Genomic DNA, 22,286 nt, shown 5'->3' on the forward strand with positions numbered 1-22,286 from the left:
TCACTGGCTGCTGCTCTTTAACTTAAGCAGAAAGAGATGGTGACTCTAGAGCCTGATACTGGAAAGTCCTGGACAGGAAGTTGCAAAGGGGGAGGGCACAATTTTTAAGCTAATAGATGTTTTTGATCCAAAAGGTATTAAATAATGTTCTGTGTCTCCATCCAATGGTACTGCATTGGCATGGATTTCAGCTCAGAATATTCAAACTCTCATTTATATATATATATATACAAAAACAAAAAATGCAGCTCATCCACGTGTTGCAATTAAAATCAGTCTGGTGCATGGGTGTGTGGCTTATATCATATACTGAACTAAACAAATTAACCCAGCACTATCATTATACAACTTTAAGGAAAAATGGTATGGTCTTTCTCCTCCCAAAGAAAATACCCTTTTTCACTTAGGTAGGACTGATGCATGGACACTGCCTTGGCGGGGGGCATCAGCTTATGCATACTTTGTACAAACCATGTAACCAAAAGTGTCTCTTTTTGCCAAATTCAGATAAGTTCTCTTTAATCCAATTGTTCCTTAAAGTTGTATAATGATAGTGCTGGGTTAATTTGTTTAGTTCAGTATATATATATATATATATATATATATATATATATATATATATATATATATATATATATATATATATATATATATATATATATATATATATATATATATATATATATATATATATATATATATATATATATATAAATCATTTTAGCATTTACGATCCATGGTCAGCAATGCATGATGGTGTTATCAATACAGAAAGAGATAAAGGTATGTTACAAATGAGCAGAGTTAGTAGCCTATACATGGAGTACCCTTCCATCTGTCCACTTACTGGTAGGAAACTGGCTGGATTTATTCCACTCTGCTTGGGATTTTTTTTGGTGTAAATAAAAAAAAACATGTGTTGCTTACTTATACAGTTGTCAGTCTACTTCTCTGGACACTGACTATAGGCTATGAGTGTAGATTAGATCTTTGTGCCAGACCATTGTTTCACCTGTGTGGTGTTGATGATAAAGTTTTCTATGCCACCTAGAGCTGGGATGTCTGCATACAGCGTATCTGCATCCAGAGTGGGCAATAAATGGATGGAACTAGGGCGACCCTGGAGCACCATTCAGTCATGCAATCAGGGCCACAGTTTGAAATCACAGGGCCCTTTACAACAAAATTTTCGTTGCCCCCTGGGCCCCACCAACTACACATCACAGTTAAAAGACCACACAGACATGAGGGGTAAAAACGGTAACCCCCCCACACAAGTTATAAAAAGCTATTGGGGACCAGGGCCCCCCCTATAACTTTAAAAAAAAAAAAAAATATTGGCACCAGGGCCCCCCATAAAAGTTTTTTTTAAAATGCATTGGCGCCAGGGCCCCCCTTACAAGTTAAAAAAAAAATTGGGGCCCCAAAGAATATTTTTAAAAAAAAAAAAAAAAAAACATTGGTGGCAGGGGCCTATAAAATATTAAAAAACATTGGTGGCCAGGGGATTAAAAAAATAAACACACAAATTGGTATTCCAAGGACTTGCACTCGTGGCTTCAGGACTTCAGCTTCACCTCCTTTTGTGACTTTGGGTCTTTTCGCCGCTTCAAGACTTCAATTTCAGCTATTTTGGTGGCTTCGGGTCTTCTTGCTGTTCGGCTTTTTCGGCACTTCCGCATTTCGGCTGTTCGGGACTTCAGAAGGAGGCGGCATGGCTTCGGCGCTGTCAAGGGGGGCAGGCTCTTTCGAAAAGTTCAGCACTGCCAAGCTCCCCTTCAGGCCCGGGCCCAGTACACTTGTACCCCATGTGACCCCCTGATGGCCGCCCTGCATGCAATCATGGGAGCCTCGGTGGGCACAAGTCACTGGGTAGCACTGTACTTAGAGCCTACCTATGGGTATTACATACAGATTTTTTCACAAGGTGTAGAGAGAGGGGATACTAAATCACCCCTTGCATAGAAAGGCCAAAAATGTTTCTATTAAGGATTATCCTTCCACTTATTATTTGCTCAGATCCATCCACTATACTGAAAGCTTGCATCATCTTTCTTCACTGCCTGCCTATCCCCAACCTTATATAAATAGCAGTGGGTATTTTAAAACATTAAAAAAAGAAATTCGTGATGTTTAGAACACCCTTCACACTATACGGATGATGGCCACTTACTTGAATGGGAAACATACTGCCTAGGACAGGTTTCCACCATCAGGTGGCTATTGCTCTATGTTGAACATTTATGAGAGTGGCAATTTTAACACTGGGGGCCCAAAGCAGGCCAATAACACCTCATAAAAGAAAAACCAAAATGGAAAAACGATGTAAAGAAATATATTAGATATACCTGCATAGAGATATATTAGGTTTTATTCTATCAGAAATCTGTAGAAGGTTAAAAATAAAAAACCCTCGATGCAAAAGAAAAGTTTGGCTTTACAAGTTTATTTACAAACAAGATACAGTTTTTTTTTGTCTTTTACAAACCGTTTTAAAATGAAGCAGTTTGCGATCCTCGATATGTCGACAGTGATCACTCTACCAATAAATATACAAGAAAAATGTAGCGTTGGGATGCAGAAGAAAGTCACGTGTATCAGTGTTAGAGAATCATTACCACAATTTTCTTGCATTAAAAACGAAATCTTCTGGCTATAAATAAATAGGAGTAAAATCAAAAACTTGAGCAAACGTAAAATTAGTGGAGATTCTAAAGGTTTTATTTTTTTTTTTTAATTGCTTTAAATTAAGTTGCCTCCATTTCAGTCAGACTAATCCTGCATCATATACTTATTTGATACGTTATATATTTCAAATAACATACACATGTCTGGAAAAAAAAATAAAATAATTCATAATAGCTGTGGAAAAGCAAACCGTCCTTACACATTAACTGTTTTGCTCCAGTCAAGAATAACTATTGACTTCCTTTAAAGATCCATAGATATTTACGGCTTACAAATAATTACTAACAATAGATTACAGAGGAACATACACATATATAACAAACGAATTCCAAACGGAAAAGCACAATAAAACAATGCCAAATACACACTGGGCATAGCTTTATTGTATCAAAAAAAAAATCTTCATCTTTGTTTCTACGAAGTGCTATTAAGTACCGTGCTGGAACTGATAGAAGTCTTTAACAAGAGCCAGCTGCTTGTGTCAGTTGCAGGAAAAGAAGGATTTCAGCACTTTCATATAAGGTGAGTCGTGGATCGGCTAAATGTATGGTACTTCCTCTCAAACAGGGATGACAGGTTTACCAAGGACGGAGACGGAACGGCCTGAAACGGAATTTTAAAGGGGATAATATTAAGATGTGTGCTTCAAATTTCCAAAGAAACATTCACTCCGCTCCACAGTTGACCTACTGTATAATTCCCCTGAAAATGGTTGTCAATAGGTCATCTACCAGTGAAACGCTTATCTAAATTCCAAGCTAAATCATTTCTCCCTGGTCCATAAAAGTCTCATAATATGTGGCCAGTGCTGAATGAGCCACGGCATTCTAAATACACATTGACACTCCTAAGGGATTGGTGCCAGTTAAGTAAAATGACTACGTTAGAGACTGTAAATGAATGGGTCATTAACTAGTTTTTAATGTATATACATGCTTTCACTCTATTAAAAAACAGCATTTGCCTAGTTTCTTTTAATAGAGAACTAAAGCTAAAATCACTAGGGGTGTTAATATGTTATGCGCCCATCCAGAGATTCTAATTACTAATCTGCTACGGCACTGCTGAATGGGAATAGCGCAGACTTGGAGAAATATATCCCAGGCCAGTGCATTTTTATGAAGATGCGGATCACTAGACTGGGGAGCAGGTCTGCAATTAGAATCACTGGGGCTGCCTAGTAATTTGGCACTCTCATACCGATTCTACCTTTCATTCTTTTTTAAAGGGGAACCATCGCGAAAATGAAAATTTAATATAAGCTTTCATAATGAAATAAGAAACTTTCTAAATACACAATTAAAAATTCTGTACCGTTTCTGAAATAATCAAGTTTATCTTCCCTATTCCTCTCTCAGCACCGGTATTCTTCATTCTGTCAAAGTAAATAGGTCCGATACACTCACGGTTTTGAATGCAACACTTCCTGCAATTTTCCAGTCGGTGCAAACTTTCCTCAAGTCATGTGACTCCACATCAACGTAATACGAAGCAAATTAGAAAAAAGATGCACTCTTACAACTTTATTTGGTGTAAACAGAGGTATTTGGAGGTACCTCTGTGAACACCGTATAAAGTTGTAAAATTGCATCTATTTTTTACTTTTGCTTCCCTTCATTTTCTCTTCATGCAGGAGTTGGGTATCAGATATTAATTGACGGTTAGATCCAATATATCTCATAGGGGGGCTCCCTTTCCTAGCAGATGAATTGGAGCTCACTCAAATAACAGATTCCAGTACAAACAAAATCTAATACAATAACTGCCTTTTGCACAAATCCTGCATGTAGAGAGACAAGATTTCTGGTGATTTTAAGAATGAGCTCTAATACATCTCCTAGCAGTGGAGGAACTACCGGGGGAGGAGGGGGTGTGATTGGGCCAGGGCCCACACCCCCTCAGGGCCCCCCGGCAGCTCGCGCACCGCTGATTTCGGGTGGAAAATAGTGTACAGGCGGGGGGGGGGGGGGGGGTTTCCCGGCTGCACGTCCTGCACCAGGGCCCGCCCCCCTCTAGTTACGCTACTGTCTCCTAGGCAAAAGGAGCCCCCCTATAAGATATATTGGATCATTCATCAGACACCCAACTCCTGAATGAAGACAGAATGAAGAGAAACAGATGCTGAAAGAGGATTAGTGAAGATAAACTTGACTATTGCAGAAATGGTACAGAATATTTAATTGCTTGTATTTATAAAGTTTCTTATTTCAGTATGATGCTTATTTAAAATTTTCAATTTCGCGATAGTTCCCCTTAAGTATTAAGCGGGCATGTTTGTTTCCACTTCAAGAACAGTTATTTTATACAAAGTGCTCTTCATTTATAGGTGTGCTTTGCCTTACAGGAGCAAAAAAAATTAGGACTTGTGTTAAATATTTATGATGCCCATATTTGTTTAAAAACAATTCTTAAGATTGTGTTTTTTTTATTGTTATAAATACCCCCTTCCTCCGCAGGGACTGCTTATATAGAGATAAAGAGCTCTGTATAAACAAGCCCCCCCCCCAAGCTGCAGATCGTTTAGCTGAAGTCAAATGCAGTGTAAATTGAGAACCTGCCTTTTCCTCCTAGCACAACTATGCTGAAGAACAAGGATATTGGAAATGAAATTCTTTCAATTTCACGGTTTGCATAATACAAAATAAGAGAAATTGCGGAGCAAAGAATAGGCAAAAAATGTTCACACAAGCCCAGGTAATTGAACTCAAGTTAAACAGGGTATATTGCCCTTTATCTGATTTAGCCAAAATGATGCAAAGAATGTGATTATATAAAATTAGAAATATTTGGGTATCTTGCTTCCAGCAAAACACACCTTAAAACTGATTTTGGTTAAGCCATATACTATTGAAAAGGTTTACTGGAAAAAAAGTTAGAAAAAGTGTCTACGCCCGACAAACCGTTTGTGACCCTCTGTGTGATAAAGACAATCTTTCTTTCCAAGTTTAAGTGTGCTATTTCTAAGAATTCTTTGCAGATTATATAACATTTTCAAAAGATACACCAAACAGACATTATGTACAATATGGCAGATGTATGTAGGGGGGTAATCCTCGATTACGTGAAGATTATTTTCTGAGTTCAGGAAAGGCACCTCTGTATAAACGTGCTGCATTAATCCTATGGCAAAATTCTTTTGAAAATGTTCATTAGGTGCCAGAATTGCATGCGTTTTTATTTAAACTCACTAATGGACAGGTCATCAGAAAAAGCCACAACATGCAGCTGTTGGACTCACTCCATGAATAAGCAACTAGTGGGGGAGAAAACAACTTGAATCAAACAGGATATTCAAACAGCTATTTTAAACATAATGGAGTGAGACAGGTTTCCCCTAAAGATGCTTAAACTCAAAACCCTTGGAAAGAAAGACCAGAAAAACTGGATTTATTATACTTAAGTGGTTTAACACCCCAATTTGCAGGCAACTGTTCGTTAGTGATAGAACTCGTGGAAAATTTACATCAGGCTCACATAATAACATGCAGTTCAGAGCGCAGTCTCCCTTTTCATGCTCAAAGATTTCTTGACGCAGGGAGGGTCGGAGCCCTGTTGACTCTGGCCTGCACACCCCGATGTTCTATTTGGTGGAACAACTAGGGTTTTGCAAAACTTCCCACTGAAAGGAGATAATGGAGGGCTGGACTGATTGGCTGCCCCTCTTAGAGAATGTGTCATGGGGCTGCTAGGGGAGCCTGGGCAAAGAACAGGATGGGATCTAGGGCTCCCATCAAGAGAATTGGAGCGCTGAACACTAGGGATTTTGCTTGGTCCATTAATGCTGAAGGTAGAGGAGGAACGAGATATCTATAAACAGGAATGAATGAGAAGTTAAAAGAAAGCAGCTTTACATACCCAGCCAGGATAAAAATGTAAATGTAGCCATAAATGTTGTGTGTATTTTATTCCACGAACACAAATGTAAAAAAATTTTTATATTACCAGAACATCTAATTAAATTAATTTAAATTAATTTGCAAAGCAACCTGCCCCTTCAGTCATTATGTAGCAATTATATATACATATATAGGATACTCTGATGACTGTTACTCACTGCCAGAGATGTGGTGCTCGGCATACGACAGCTTGCAAAACCCTCATTACTTGGGCCAGGGCTTCGGCCATCTGCATTTTGCACCATCAGTGCCCTCTGAAGAGCTCTCTTGGGCGTTTTGGTGAATGAAAAGGCTCTTGTAACCTGGAAATAAAAGACAGATTAATAAGTAACCTATAAAATTGTGGTTCAGCCAATATAAAATGAACATGTCAAGGTGTATTCGTTGAATAAAAAAATAGCTATCCACCAGAAACAAATGCATAAAATTAGACATCATGGTCCAATTCTGAGCTTGAATAGCGTCATGCCTTTCCATGTACGCATGTTGCTGCGAACCCCCTCTCTCGGTCTGAAATAATGTTTGGCTAAAGTCCATTTAAAGTGCCAGTAACACGAATATTTTTAATTAAAATACATTTATGACAATCTATGTTATTATAATAACCGTTACATCATACAGCTCCTTCACTTTTTCAATTGCTTTACCTTAATTACACTAACAAAAGGCATTTCCTAGTTCAGCAGGACTAAACTTGCTGTAAACCGGAAGTCATCAGAGCTCAGAATGGCTTGAAGTCTGCAGTGAAAATGTATGTTTGAACTTGGGAGAGATGTGCCATAGACTACAAACACTTACTCTGCAGATGCAGATTGCTGAAGTTTCTTCACTACAAAGCTTTGAAGAGAGTTGACTTCTCATTCAAAGCAGAAGCGAGCATGCAGAGCTACAGTATTCAGTCTGTATGTTGCCTAGTAAAACTATTTGGAATATTCCAGCAGAGCTAGAAAATACATGTTATAAATGTAATTAAGGGCGACACAGCTAGAAAATTTAACAGGGATCAAGATGTGCCTATTATTAGAGCAGCATAGTGGTAATTAATGTATTAAAACATTGGTGTTACTTCTCCTTCAGGGTACAACTACACAAGCGTCTTCAACGCGATTCCGACACGGTGCGCCAAAATGCAGGCATCAAGTCGGATGCACCGGAAAATAAGGTAAGAAATACAAATGTCGGATGGTGTCGCAGCGTTCATCTGATGCGACACGACTGTCTGATGCAGACGCTGCGTCTGCATCAGACAGTCATGTCGCGTCGGATGAACGCTGCGACACCGACATTGCTATAGCTTACCTTATTTTCCGTCGCATCCGACATGTCGCCTGCGTTTGGCGCACCGTGTCGGATCTGCCGGAATCGCGCTGAAGACGATTGTGTAGTTGTACTCTTAATCGGCAATACTTTAATGTCAATGTCTGCAACAAGCCATGGTTCACTTTCAAACCGTAGCAGGAAAACATGGTAACATATGGGTAATGGTTGGTAGTGGATTACAAGAATGGTGATCAAAACACCAGGTATAATAGAGAGAATCAAGCTAACTGTATAACAAAACATTGTGTTACAAATTCTGTTTGGAACCTGTTCAGCAATGACCTTTATAACCCCAACAGTCTAGTTGCAATAAAAAAATAAATAAATAAATAAATCTAGCAAAGGAAGAAAAAAACAAATATAGCTGTACAGATCTACATAAAATAATTATGTTGCAAAAAAATAAATAAATAAAAAGTGGCGATGGCGCATGGGCTGATTAGTCTGTTTTAGCGTGGATTTATAGCTGGCAACTAGTTTCAAAGAAATTAATTTGCCACCAACAAAATTGTAGATTACTGGTGGGAAAACATCTGTATCACTTGTTTTTTCCTAAAGTCACACGAGTTGCCTCACAAGGAACTTGGGCAACTTAAGAAAAACAAAGTGGCGCATTTGTATTCCAATTGCTGACTTACATTATTGCCGGTGGGTAACACTCAGGTTATTTGTTGCCCTCCGCAAACTCCTCGTGTGTCATGGCCCTAAGGATGTATTTAGAATAAGTACACATTGGTGGACCCTGCATCCAAACACCTTTGAATTATCGGGCAGTACGAACACCAGGATGCCAAGTGCTAGCTATGTGTACAACAAAATTTATAATACAGACAATGAAGAACTTTTAAGGCACCGCATTTAGGCCAGATTTATTCCCACCCAATCATTTAAGGGGCACCAAATAACTGCACAATGAAGTCACACCTAAACAATGTCGGCTTTCAGTGAATGTCAGTAACCATTTTCAGGACAGACGGATAACCGAGTAAATGTAGTGTCACCATGGTGATTAAATAAATTCTATAAAGCTGCTACTGCAGGAAAGAGCTTGCAGAAATTAGTTACTACTTGAATGAGAGATTGAAGAAGAAATTACATCTTTATTGAACAATAAAAATCAATTGCAGGCGTACTCACTTTCTTAGAAGTTTTCTTTATGGCCCTTGATGCTCTACTCAATGTACTATCCACATCTTTTGTGCTCACTTCCAGTGAATCGGCATCAGTAGAATAAATCAGATTTTCCTAGAAATAAAATCATGTAAATAAAGGGCATGTTCTGTCAAAAAAAACAGGCAAAAAGGCAATATATTTACACTGTTGCTAAACCAATTGGTGAGGAATAGCACAACTAAGCGGTGTTATTTAAACCTTTACTGCCATCAAGTGGAGGCCTATAAAGAAATGTATTTGTGTGGACATTTTGTTGTGTTTTACTCAGAAAACATTAAAGCCATCTCTGTTTTTACAATCAGCAAAACAAAAAATATTATATATCAAGTGCCACCACCTCATTCTCATCTTCGTTTATATCTCAGTTCTCAAGAATTACTACAGACACTAATACAGATGTGCTATACAGTACAATGAAATTCTACCAGCACATGCAAGATGGCAGATGTTTATGGGATTGCGCAAAAAGTAGACCCCAAAGTTCTAGGACAGCTCTTGTAAAATAAATGCCTAAGAGGTTTTACCCTATACTTCCTGGTACGTAAAAAGGAAACAGGCCTCTAGTTTTGCCAAAGAATTAAAACTTTTAAACACTGGGCTTATCAGAATGTTCATAGAGACCTTCCTATTAGCTGATAAGAGTCCAAATAACCTGACTTTTGTATAACAAAAAAATCCACATTAATAAATGTGTTACTTTTGAACTCTAATAAAAAGAAATCTTACCCGGATTATAACTGGCAAATTAAAATAATCAACAAAACTTAGAGAAGCTATGTTTATGAATGATAACCCTACAGTCTCCACTTCTCCATTTTTGAGTAACCCTTTTATCATAGTCCAGAATTTATCCAACATAAAGAGGGTATTAATTGAACAAGAACTAGAGAGCCTATTTAAATAGCATGTCATGTGTCTCCCCTTTGACTCTGATGAAGTGCCGACAATAAGGGCACGAAACGCATTAGTTTGACCACCTACCCACTGCCAATACTATCACTTATTGTGTGTTTTAATAAAGCCGTTTTTCAAAAGCTATAATCAGCGATTCTGTTGGATAATTTGGCCAGCGCTAAACTACGGATCACGAAGGTCTGTTATCCATAAACCCATTATCCATAGAACTCTGAATTACGGAAAGGTCATCCTCCCATAGAAAATTTTATCCAAATAATCCAAATTTTTAAAAATTATTTCTATATTCTCTGCAATAATAAAACAGAACCTTTTACTTGATCCAAAACAAGATATAATTAATCCTTATTGGAAGCAAAACCAGCCTATTGGGTTTATTGAATGTTTAAATGATTACGGTAGAACTCCTTAAAGGAGAAACAAACCCGTACTCGAAAAAACCCTGGATGCTGGATGAAATAATAAAAATTGTCAACCCTTTAACTTTCCAACAGTCTTTGTTATAATGCAAAATGTCTTAAACGTAATAAACTATGCTGCGTTTGAACAGATTTTCATGTGGCAATGTACATGACAGCATTTGTAAGAAAGTTTAGACTATTATATTATTGTTCTTTTTAAATATAAAAGACAGTAGACCCCAAATAGAACATGCATGGCATGTAGATTTATAACTGTTAAGCAAATGTTTATAATTGCATATTTAGAATGATGTTCAGTGGGTTAAGGAACACAGTCATATGATACAGCAGTAGGAGAGAACTTACAGCATCTGCTTTACAAATGGTGTTGGCTACATGCCGGCACAGCATCTTCAGCCAATCCACCTTAGGAAGCTCCTCTGTTGTCAGCTGGAAACTAAATAACTGGTTTGTCTGTTCTGTTGGAGGTCGCACTACCAATGCAAATGCATTATGACACTCTGCAGAATTTAAAAGGAAACATTACAGATGGGTTATTTAGCTCATTTCCCAGACAGTTATTCAAGAAATCTTTCTTAAATTAGTTTTCAGGTTATAATCCTGATAAACAATTCATTTACACATTAACGAGATTGCACAAAGCCACATTCAAAATTAACAGAATAAAAGGAACTCTGGACAGATCTTTGAACAGTCAAAATTATATGTATCAAATTAAGTGTTATTAATAAACTGTGTGTTGCTGCAACACTCTGATACACAGCTTTCATTCAATGCTTAACAAGTGCGTTATACACTTTGCAATACATTCCTACATGGCAGGTTTGCAAGTAACATGATTCATTACACGATCGTGCAGAAAGGAAGGAAATGATCCGTTTCAATGGCTTTGCCAGGAGAGGAGGCACAGAGATGCAGCAGCATTTCATTTACAGCAGTAACAGAATTTACTTTAAAATTAACAGATGCAGGTAGAAAAAAATAAAGAGTTAAGTTAACAACAATAAAATTATCCAAATACTCGGAAAGGGGGACGTGGGATATGATTTGCTAAAAGGTTATTTTATTTAAGAGTTATTAAAAAACTGGCAAGGAGACTGGGTTGGGAAAAATAAACCTGGGGGGCAGGACTGGGTTGAACTCGTCCGTTCACAAGTACTCAATTTTTATGAAATGTGACCAGACTAATCTAATTTTCCATTGTTGCGTGTGTCCTGTAATAAGTGAATCCAATATCACTAAACAAATCTCTTGCAATGGCATAAAGAGTTGCATGCCAAGCATCAATGTGTAAAATTCAGTCCAAGTTGGCAGATTAGCCTGTTTATGGGTCCGGGATGCTCAGTACCTGGCTGAAAATTGGGGAGGTTTCAAAGTACAGTCTGTTGAGGGCCGCATCAGTTGAGTGCCATGACTTTTTTTTTCTAATAATTTACATTTATTTTTGTTTAACATATAAAAGGCCGAATACCTATTTAGCAAGTTAAATAAGAAAATAAAAACAGGTTAGTTGGAGTCAGGAAGGAATATATCACCCATCTGAGCTGTTTCAGATGTGTTTTCTTTTTACTACTCTCTCTGCACCAACTAGCAGTTAGGCAAGTTTCAGATTTAGATAAAAGGTTGAACATGTCTTTCTTCAACCTAATCTACCTTTGTACCTCAATAGACTTAAAGTTCAAAGTTAGAGTACAAATGCCATTCTACAATTTAATTTGTTGTCTGGAATTACACAACCAAACTGGTTATTTATGAAACGCCACCATCCTCATCTAAGGCAACAGTTGATCAGGTATGTTCCAGGGCAAACCCCAGAAAATATATGTTGACTTTAAACTAACCTTCAGTGTCTTTGACGTTAAGAACTTTCTTAATCTGTGAAAGAGGCATAAGGCATATGTGTTTCAAGCACGCAGGGGGTCTTGTGTGCCCATGAGGGCTCTTGAATGCTCCTATACCCTTATGTCGTTTCCTTGCAATCTGGAAGACAAATTGAACAGAGAACATCAAATTTTGAGCAGTGAGTGTTTGCGAGCAGTGAAAGTCAGTGCAAGTGTAGGTTAATACATATATTCATTTTTGTAAATCTGAAAGTGAACATGAAGGGGAGTTTAAAAGCTAGTAGCAGTAGGTTAATTGAAGAATATATAGAAATGACCATGCAACAGTGAGTAATGTGCGCCTGATACATCAAGGGGCATATTTATTAACATCGGAGATAGACATCACCAGTGATGCTGTCCATAGCAACCAATCAGCTTTGAACAACCCTCATCAACATGTTAGAAAGCAAAATTAAAGATCTGATTGGTTGCTACGGGCAACATGCCAGGTGATGTTTGTCACCAGTGTTAATTAAGATGTCCCTAAGTGTAAAACATTGGATAAGCATATGTAGGTGCTTAAAATGAGTATGAACAAGTGTTTGCTTATCAATTTACATGTGAATGCAGATTTTCTAGTATGGGATAGGAACCGTGTCTGGGAGCACAATAGCAGTCTAGTGTACAGTATTAAATTCTCGGTATATCATTAAGTAAAGGAAAACAAGTGTGTAAAATGAATGTATAGCAATGTAGGCACATTTCTATTAAGTGCCTAAGCGGCAGATATGGGGAAAAAAAATGGATTTTTACTTTTTTCCCTGAAGAAAAATAGCTTTTTGTTTTTGCACTATTTAAATTTGAATGCGGACAAAAAGGTATATATGTATAAAAGTGTGAAGGAACATTACGGCCATCCGGTTAACAAAAACAAAAATATTAATTTGAAAATTAGCAGATGCATATTAGAACAAGTTCCTTTTCACCATGCTCTATCTAAACTCATTTTCAAAAGTGTTTTACCTCAAGGCAGTCATTAAACAGGAAAAGTGTAACTTGTTCTCCTCGATCACAAAGATCTTCACCAAGTGCAATTGTTTCCACACGCTGCACTAACATTCGGTGGGAAGATAGTAGATTTGCCTAGAACAATGGAAATAAAACATTTGATATAGATCTATATCATGCCCAAAGTGCTGCAAAAATGTCAGAGTTGCGGCTCATAAAAACATTTAAAGGGGGTGGTTCACCTTTAATTTAACTTTTAGTATGTCAAAGAATTGTCAATTCTAAGCAACTTTTCAATTGGTCTTCATTATTTATTTCTTATAGTTGTTTTAGTTATTTGCCTTATTCTTCTGGATCTTTCCACCTTTCAAATGGGAGTCACTGACCCCGTCTAAAAAACAAATGCTCTGTAAGGCTACAAATATATTGTTATTGCTACTTTCAATTACTCATCTTTCTATTCAGACTCTCTCCTATTCATATTCCAGTCTCTTATACAAATCAAAGAATGGTTGCTATGGTAATTTGTTCCCTAGCAAGCTGTATAAAAAGATAAATAACTGAAAAACTACAAATAATAAAAATTGAAAATCTATTGCAAATTTCAGAATATCACTTTCTACATCATACTAAAAGTTAACAAAGGAGAACAACCCCTTTAACAGAAAATTCTAGCCATATTTTCCATTATCTGCTGCCCAGAATGGTTTCAGTTCAGTTGTTCAGCTGTTCAGTGACTGCAGGTCAGGTGGCAAACCGCAAATAATTTCTGAACTTCTAATTAAGGAAGGAGGACATCCAACAGGCTTGCAAAATGGCAGGAGCAAAAACTAATGTACACATAACGTCCAAAAAGCAGCACTTTGGTGAGAAGCAATTAGTGGAATTCTTGTGGGCAGGATTCCACTTTTCCTTTAAATATACAATCAAATAATATAAGCTTGTTAAAATGAATACCATCATGAGTTCTATTCAATCAGAATAGTGTTGCTGGTAAAGATTATTTTTCGTATCCCATACCACGCTTCAGAACAATTTTTTTTTCTCAAGAATCAAACATTTTTTTTTTAATTTCCTATATAATGTTACGGTTTTCATCTATTATATTCTTTTATATTTAAATCAAATATCCTGCTTCCTGTCTGGGCCCAAGAAATCTAGTCTGAGGCAAAAACACCCCAGCGTTCTACAAGTAATAAACCACTCGTTATTATAGTTGCCAATAAAGCACATGCAAAATGCTCATACCGGACTTGTGGATCTACAGTGGTGTGAAAAACTATTTGCCCCCTTCCTGATTTCTTATTCTTTTGCATGTTTGTCACACAAAATGTTTCTGATCATCAAACACATTTAACTATTAGTCAAAGATAACACAAGTAAACACAAAATGCAGTTTTTAAATGAGTGTTTTAAATGGGTTTTTATTATTTAGGGAGAAAAGAAATCCAAACCTGTGTGAAAAAGTAATTGCCCCCTGAACCTAATAACTGGTTGGCCACCCTTAGCAGCAATAACTGCAATCAAGCGTTTGCGATAACTTGCAACGAGTCTTTTACAGCGCTCTGGAGGAATTTTGGCCCACTCATCTTTGCAGAATTGTTGTAATTCAGCTTTATTTGAGGGTTTTCTAGCATGAACCGCCTTTTTAAGGTCATGCCACAACATCTCAATAGGATTCAGGTCAGGACTTTGACTAGTCCACTCCAAAGTCTTCATTTTGTTTTTCTTCAGCCATTCAGAGGTGGATTTGCTGGTGTGTTTTGGGTCATTGTCCTGCTGCAGCACCCAAGATCGCTTCAGCTTGAGTTGACGAACAGATGGCCGGACATTCTCCTTCAGGATTTTTTGGTAGACAGTAGAATTCATGGTTCCATCTATCACAGCAAGGCTTCCAGGTCCTGAAGCAGCAAAACAACCCCAGACCATCACACTACCACCACCATATTTTACTGTTGGTATGATGTTCTTTTTCTGAAATGCTGTGTTACTTTTACGCCAGATGTAACGGGACGCGCACCTTCCAAAAAGTTCAACTTTTGTCTCGTCGGTCCACAAGGTATTTTCCCAAAAGTCTTGGCAATCATTGAGTCTTTTAGCAAAATTGAGACGAGCCTTAATGTTCTTTTTGCTTAAAAGTGGTTTGCGCCTTGGAAATCTGCCATGCAGGCCGTTTTTGCCCAGTCTCTTTCTTATGGTGGAGTCGTGAACACTGACCCTTAACCTTAATTGAGGCAAGTGAGGCCTGCAGTTCTTTAGATGTTGTCCTGGAGTCTTTTGTGGCCTCTCGGATGAGTTGTCTCTGCGCTCTTGGGGTCATTTTGGTCGGCCGGCCACTCCTGGGAAGGTTCACCACTGTTCCATGTTTTTGCCATTTGTGGATAATGGCTCTCACTGTGGTTCGCTGGAGTCCCAAAGCTTTAGAAATGGCTTTATAACCTTTGAAATTGAACTCAGGTGTGATAAACCACAGTTAAGTTATTTTTTAACAAGGGGGGCAATCACTTTTTCACACAGGCCCATGTAGATTTGGAGTTTTTTTTCTCCCTTAATAAAGTAAACCTTCATTTAAAAACTGCATTTTGTGTTCAATTATGTTATCTTTGACTAATAGTTAACGGTTTTTGATGAGCAGAAACATTTAAGTGTGACAAACATGCAAAAGAATAAGAAATCAGGAAGGGGGCAAATAGTTTTTCACACCACTGTAAATGTGTACAGTTTTAACTGGTTCACATGGCCCTACTAATGCATTAATGTGTTTGTATGTACAGTACTAGTGTGGCTAATGTGTGCAGTGCAAGTATGATACTTCTAAACACTTCAGTACCGGCTTTGATACTGGCCACTCTGGCTGGGTTCAGATATGCAGACAACAGTCCAGCAGGATAATCAGGATGGCCAAACTGCAAAGAGTCTGTTAATCAGCCAGTTGGCCAGACCAGTCACTGAAAGTGCTTAACGTACATGCTCAGAATTGGATCATTACATGAGTTTTTTTTTTTAATTGTGGTTTATCACCAGACTGATTTGTTGTTTTAAGAAAAAAACAAATCTTTGTATTTGGTTCTAATTTGTACAAAACATCTCCTTCTGTGTAACAACTCCTCTTTAAATTTACACATATTCCAAAATACATGTATTTCGGAACTGAAAGGCAGTATATGCCTAAAGCTGTAAGGCTGATTCATACAACTAAGCCATGCAATATTTGGATTTATATTTAAAAAGGCGCTCAGCTAAAGATACAGCAGAGATCGCAATCCAGGAAACGCGGCCTTCCAAAAAGATAAACCAGTTAAACCCTCTTCAGGGGGTGCAGCTGGTAGGGGCTTAATGGTAAAAAGGGGCCCTAAAAGCGTCACAAAAGGGCACAGCCTGTTTGGGAGTGGGCTTGGCTTGCAGGATAGGGGGTGAGGTTAAAGTATAGTGGGGGCATGACTGGGTGGATCATGGGCATGGTACAGTTTCCAAGAATCATGTTTATATCATTCTACTTTTTTTTCTGCTAACTTGGTAGTATAGGACCCTGTAATTCCAGACGACAGCTGTAAGCCACCATTGCCTTCAACAATGCTGCCAAATATGGAGTGTGCAAGGTCATCAGTTTCATCTTTCTGATGTTGTGGTGTCCTCTGTCAGTTCTTCAATATGATGCCGACAGTTGTAATAAAGTAAAAAAAATGGATTAAACAATAAACCTTGTAGAGAAGCTGAAAGCTTTGAAATGGGAACACAAAGGCAAATATATAAGATAATAAAGTCAAGATTTACCTATGCCTTTACAAGAATCCTATGAAAACTTCCCAAGTACTAAGCACAATTTGGGAAGATTTTTAAGTTTACTACAATTCACAAAGATCATAAAAACACATTTATGTTCTCCTATAATCATAATAAATACTGCCTGTAAAGACTAAAAACATGAAATAAATACTTACAGGACATCCATCTACTTCATAGACCACATCAAAAATCTGTTTTTGCCCTTCAGTCTTCCTTTTATCTTCATTAATGTACCTAGAGATGAGGGACAGTTAAATGTATTCAGTCATCACAGTATTGCCCCTTTGATAGCACCACTTATGTATTTACACTAAGTAGGAGTGTATTAAGATATATAGCTGAGATGCGACAGAAAGAGATGCGAGAGAGGGAGCGAGGTCAGCAAACTTCCAAAACAACCCATACGAGAGAACCCCCACAAGGAGTGAACCAAGAAACAAACAACCTCAATAAAATACTACATTTCATGGCAGAACTCTCTCAACTGAAAAGGACTGGCTGCAAGAAAAACAAGCCAGTAAAAATCATATCTAACACAATCTCCAACAATTGGAGGATGTCCTGCAAGAAAAAACTCTTTCTGGGAGATATGGAAACACATGGGGACCAGACCCAAGAAAAATTCCCTCCATATACAAAATGGCAACATCTGTCTTAAGATCTCTCAAAGATCTGTACAAAGAAATCCCCCCAGGTGAGCAAACCCTAGAAAAAAAAATAAAGGATTTCCAAACCCCTCTAGACACAACGGGGTTGTTCAGGGAATGTTCAGGATGGGAGACTTAAGCTGGCCATAGACGCAAAGATCTGATCGTACGAATCCTCGATTTTCGGACCATGTGTGGAGAGTCCCGACATTTTTCATCCGGCGGAGATCGGTCGTTTGGTCAATCGGACAGGTTAGAAAATTTCTGTCCGCTGCCGATAATATCTCTGCGTGTATTGCCGATCGTACGATTTTCAGTGGGAGACTGTCACTAGCTTTGTCAAACATAGATATGGAACGATTGCTGTCAGGGGCAGAACATTGCTGATCTGTTCTTTAACTAATCTGACTGGTAAGACTTTGATCTGAATGGTTAGTGGCGGGTCGGGAGATGGGAAAGTCCAATCGTACGATCGGATCTTTGCATCTATGGCCAGCTTAAGCTTCCCAAACATTTTCAACATCGGCATCTGCCACAGGCAGCACCAGGAGCGTCATAACTACCTACGAAGGAGCTTAGTCAGTCAAATAAAAAAAAAAGTCTCAAGTGACTTATTACTTAAAAGGTTAAAAATGTATATTGGTAAGTGGATACATGTCATTTCCCCCCCCCCCATCATTATCTGGATTCATGACCAATGAGCACATTGTTTTAAACGGGTTACTAAATACAACTACCATTTCCAATATAGAAAGCGAGAAAATATGTGGAAGTGCCCCTACATGAAATGAAGTTTTTAGATACACTTTATGACTTCTGATTCCTCCTGTAAATACAATTTGAACAGTATCTCCTACATATGATGTTAGCAAGAACTTGTAAAGTTCAGATAACATTTTTAATGCAATATCTCCAACAGTGATTCCTAAAGACCATACAAATGCTTTTGTGGCAATGTATTTAATATTTTATTCTATGCAGTGCAGTTTCATGCATTTAATTGCACAGTAAGCATGTCATTTTAACCCATGTTTTTTTTTTAGGTCTATACCTATTACTTACGTCATGACTTGTTTTAATGAATCGATTGCTTTCTCCAACAACACTTTGTCTGGATTATCATCTGCGGTGTGCTTTTTAATATCTAAAACAACGTACAGGAAACGTTTAAAAAAACAAAAAAAAACAGGAGAGTGATAACCGACAACAATCTATGCAAAACATTTTTTTTCCCATTCTATACGAACGAATTTTTTGTAAAAAAAAAATAATTATGTTACTGATCCTTTAAAAGGCACATACTGTATTACTGAAAAATTGTTCCACCTCACCAGAGGTGTGGGTTAACAGAGACCATACTCCCAGTGTGGGTAGCCATGTTAGGGTACATGCATGTGCATAATGAGTGCATACTGAGCAAACAGGGAGACTAATTCAATATATGCATGCACGCCAGCTGCCTGTACTGGGAGCCCTTTAAATCAATCCTCAGAATTGAAAGTCGTGCACCACCAGCCACAATATCCACATAGTAGGTTAACTACAGCATAAGCTGCAGACCAGAATTAGTAAGCTGAGCAGTAGTAAGTACAGGTATGGGACCTGTTTTAAAGAATTCTTGGGACCTGGGGTTTTCCGGATAACGGATCTTTCCCTAATTTGGGTCTTTATACCTTAAGTCTACTAGACAATCATGTAAACATTAAATAAATCCAATAGGCTGATTTTAGCTCCAATAAGGATTAATTAGATCTTAGTTTGGATTAAGTACAAGATACTGTTTTATTATTACAGAGAAAAAAAAAAAAAAAAAAGAGATGATTATTTAAAATGTTGATTATTTGAATAAAATGGAGTCTATGGGAGAAAGCCTTTCCATAATTCTAAGCTTTCTGGATAACGGGTTTCCGGATAAAGAATCCCATACCTGTTCTAAGTACTAATAAACAACGTATGAACGTATACATATTCTTCTTACCATTCAGAAGAAGAGCCACGCTTGGTAACCGTTGAACAGGTCTGATAAGTAACTCGACTAAAGTTTGTCGTCCACATTCAGGCTTTGATTGGTTGATCTAGAAGCATATTAGCAAAGTGTCTTAGAACCATCATTGACGTATCAGGAAGAGAGTCACATTATGGTAGTGTGTAATACACAATGATATGATCATAAGCCTGCATTTCAGAGGTGATAGGAGCAAAGCAAAAAACTTAGTACAGGTAGTGGGTTGGGAGGAATGCATATAACATTTTACAAGAAGCTTTCTAATGTATAATGAGGGGTCCTTTATAATGATCAAGAAGTTACAAACTACTTTTGCTTTTTGTGCCAACCATGGAAGGTAACAGAGCAGTGGCTTTTAAGGATCTTAAAGACCTTCCAACCCATCGGAGTCACTCAAGACCTTTATACCAATCCAGCCTACATCTACTGCATTAATCTATTCCTATTGCAGAGATTCTTCTACCCATCATTTAGCATTAACCACTACAAGGGTATAAAGGGAAAATCCTTGGAGTTTTTTCTACCAACAGTAGAATTCCTTTTAGCCTCAACGCAGAGGGACATTCTAAAATAATTTTCATTGTGAGATAACCATAACAGTACAACTGTTAAATGTGTACCAGTCAGGCATATGTTCCCAACTTATCAAAAAACATCACAAGAATATAAGCGTTAATGTGATCCTGACAGTAAAAGCTTTAAAATATTTATGTACATTAAAAGTTACCGATAGGTCATGTGGACAGTTTTTCACTGAAATGTCTGCTTATGTGTTACCCTAAAGTTAGTAAACCTGACTGTTTTGCCAACCTGACTGTCCCCTTTTCAACCTGTTGGCATAAGAAACTTTAGACGAACGTACTACTGGCAGGCCCCTCATAGAACAAAATGGAGCATAAGATACGTAATGTAAAAACATTGGGCAAATACTCTTATGGCATTATAATAAAAAGCATGCAAGGACAATTTTACGATAGATGTGGTTTAATTTTCGGTGTTCGTATCTCTTTAAGAAACTTAAAGTTGTATAAACTGCACACATACCTTTAGAAAAGCGTGAAATCTTGGCTTTTGCTTTTCACATTTTATAATAGTTTCCTTGCTCATTTCAAAGAAGTTGACAAAAGGTGGATAGATTTTCTCTAGATCTTTAGACTAAGACAGAAAATGTATATATTTAGCACATTAAGCAGAACTAGTAAGTAAGGTACAAGGCTACTTTGCACACTGCATTAGGTTAGTTGGTCTCATATGGGGATCCTGCAACGTTTGATTTTAACTTAAATTTCCTTTAACTATAAACACTAAGCATAGTGTAAAAAGGTCAGCAAGAATAAGACATTGTGAAAGCAAGCATTTTAAATTTAAAACTTACATAGGTGAGGATAATGTCCCCAATACTTTTGCTTTCTGCCCAGTCAATCATAAGTTTTTCCAGGTCACCCTAGAAGAAAATATAGTTGAAGATCATGTGAATATTGAGTACATGTTATGGGACAGGTTATTCAGAATGCTCTGGACCTTCGGTTCTGGATAAGGGGTCTTGTTATTTGAGTATCCATATCTTAAGTCTACTAAAAAATCATTTAAACATTAAATTAACCTAACAGGATTGTTTTGCCATCAATAAAGATTAATTATATCGTAGTTGTCAAGTACACGGTACTGTTTTATTATTACAGAGAAGAAAATCATTATAATCAAATTAATAAAAAATGTTTATAAATGGAGTCTACAGGGAGATTGTCTCGGAGCATTCTGGATAACAGGTTTCAAGCTAATGGATGACATACCTGTCCCAAATATAAGAGAATGCTACAATATAAATCATGAGCAAATAAGAGTAAACAACATTACTATTAAGAGTTTTTTTTGTGTGATATCTGGTCACACATTCATTGAGTTAAGGCACTATAATCCCTATTATAATAAAAAGCATTACAAAGTTCAATTTCCCTTACATATATGCTGTTTGTAGAAAGAGATAAAGTGAGTTACACTGCGTTTTAGAGAGACCCACACAAGTCAAACTTTTTAAGCTTGCATAACCACCTTTTTTTTTTTTTAAATTAGAGCATATACAAATTACAGCATATACAAGGAAAAGTCTAAAACTACTACATGTATTTAAATTCAAAATATATAACCTTTATGTTAGTGTGAACATCAAGGATATCTGGTATACTGCCAAAAATAGTTTTAATCTCTTCCTGAGCAAGGATTGGGCCTCCTAGCTGCCCCTCTTTTTCCAACGGAAGTTGAAAAAGCTGTCAAAACAATGAAAGAACCATTATCAAGACCAATAGGCTTTTAACATCTTTACACAAATTTCAGAAGGTTTTATTATTTTCAGATTAAAAAAAAAAAAAAAGCAGCTATACCCGTTACCTGTACAATTGTAGTTAAAATATCAACATAATTACTCTCAGTCTGATACAGTTCCATAGCAACTTGCCACCTTGCTGATTGCTGGGGTACAGGAGTAGATACTTTTGAAGGCTTTATAATTTTTGGTGTATCTATGAAAACAGAAAAGCATATTAAGCTACCAGAGATGTTATTTTTAGATTTATATTATTCTCGAAGTAATACAACTTAAAAAG

General features: G+C 37.3%; 1 protein-coding gene across 6 annotated transcripts in view; it reads right to left on the bottom strand.

The window, feature by feature from the left end:
* Positions 1–2,430: 2,430 nt before the first annotated feature.
* Positions 2,431–22,286, bottom strand: part of ect2.L (epithelial cell transforming 2 L homeolog) — a 37,062-nt gene continuing 17,206 nt past the window's right edge. For 3 of the 6 annotated variants that reach the window (XM_018261788.2, XM_018261790.2, XM_018261789.2), the window contains 14 exons: positions 22,072–22,202; positions 21,831–21,950; positions 21,059–21,127; positions 20,728–20,838; positions 19,657–19,753; positions 18,741–18,822; positions 17,187–17,265; positions 13,261–13,380; positions 12,256–12,394; positions 10,760–10,914; positions 9,042–9,149; positions 6,743–6,886; positions 6,163–6,495; positions 3,152–3,291 (listed from right to left, as the gene is read on the bottom strand). In XM_018261788.2, coding sequence (XP_018117277.1) covers positions 6,178–6,495; positions 6,743–6,886; positions 9,042–9,149; positions 10,760–10,914; positions 12,256–12,394; positions 13,261–13,380; positions 17,187–17,265; positions 18,741–18,822; positions 19,657–19,753; positions 20,728–20,838; positions 21,059–21,127; positions 21,831–21,950; positions 22,072–22,202 — 1,673 coding nt within the window. In that variant the 3' untranslated portion in view covers positions 3,152–3,291; positions 6,163–6,177. 6 annotated transcript variants of the gene reach the window in all.

This window comes from Xenopus laevis, chromosome 5L (genome assembly GCF_017654675.1).
Source record: "Xenopus laevis strain J_2021 chromosome 5L, Xenopus_laevis_v10.1, whole genome shotgun sequence".
In the NCBI taxonomy this organism is placed as follows: Eukaryota; Metazoa; Chordata; class Amphibia; order Anura; family Pipidae; genus Xenopus; species Xenopus laevis.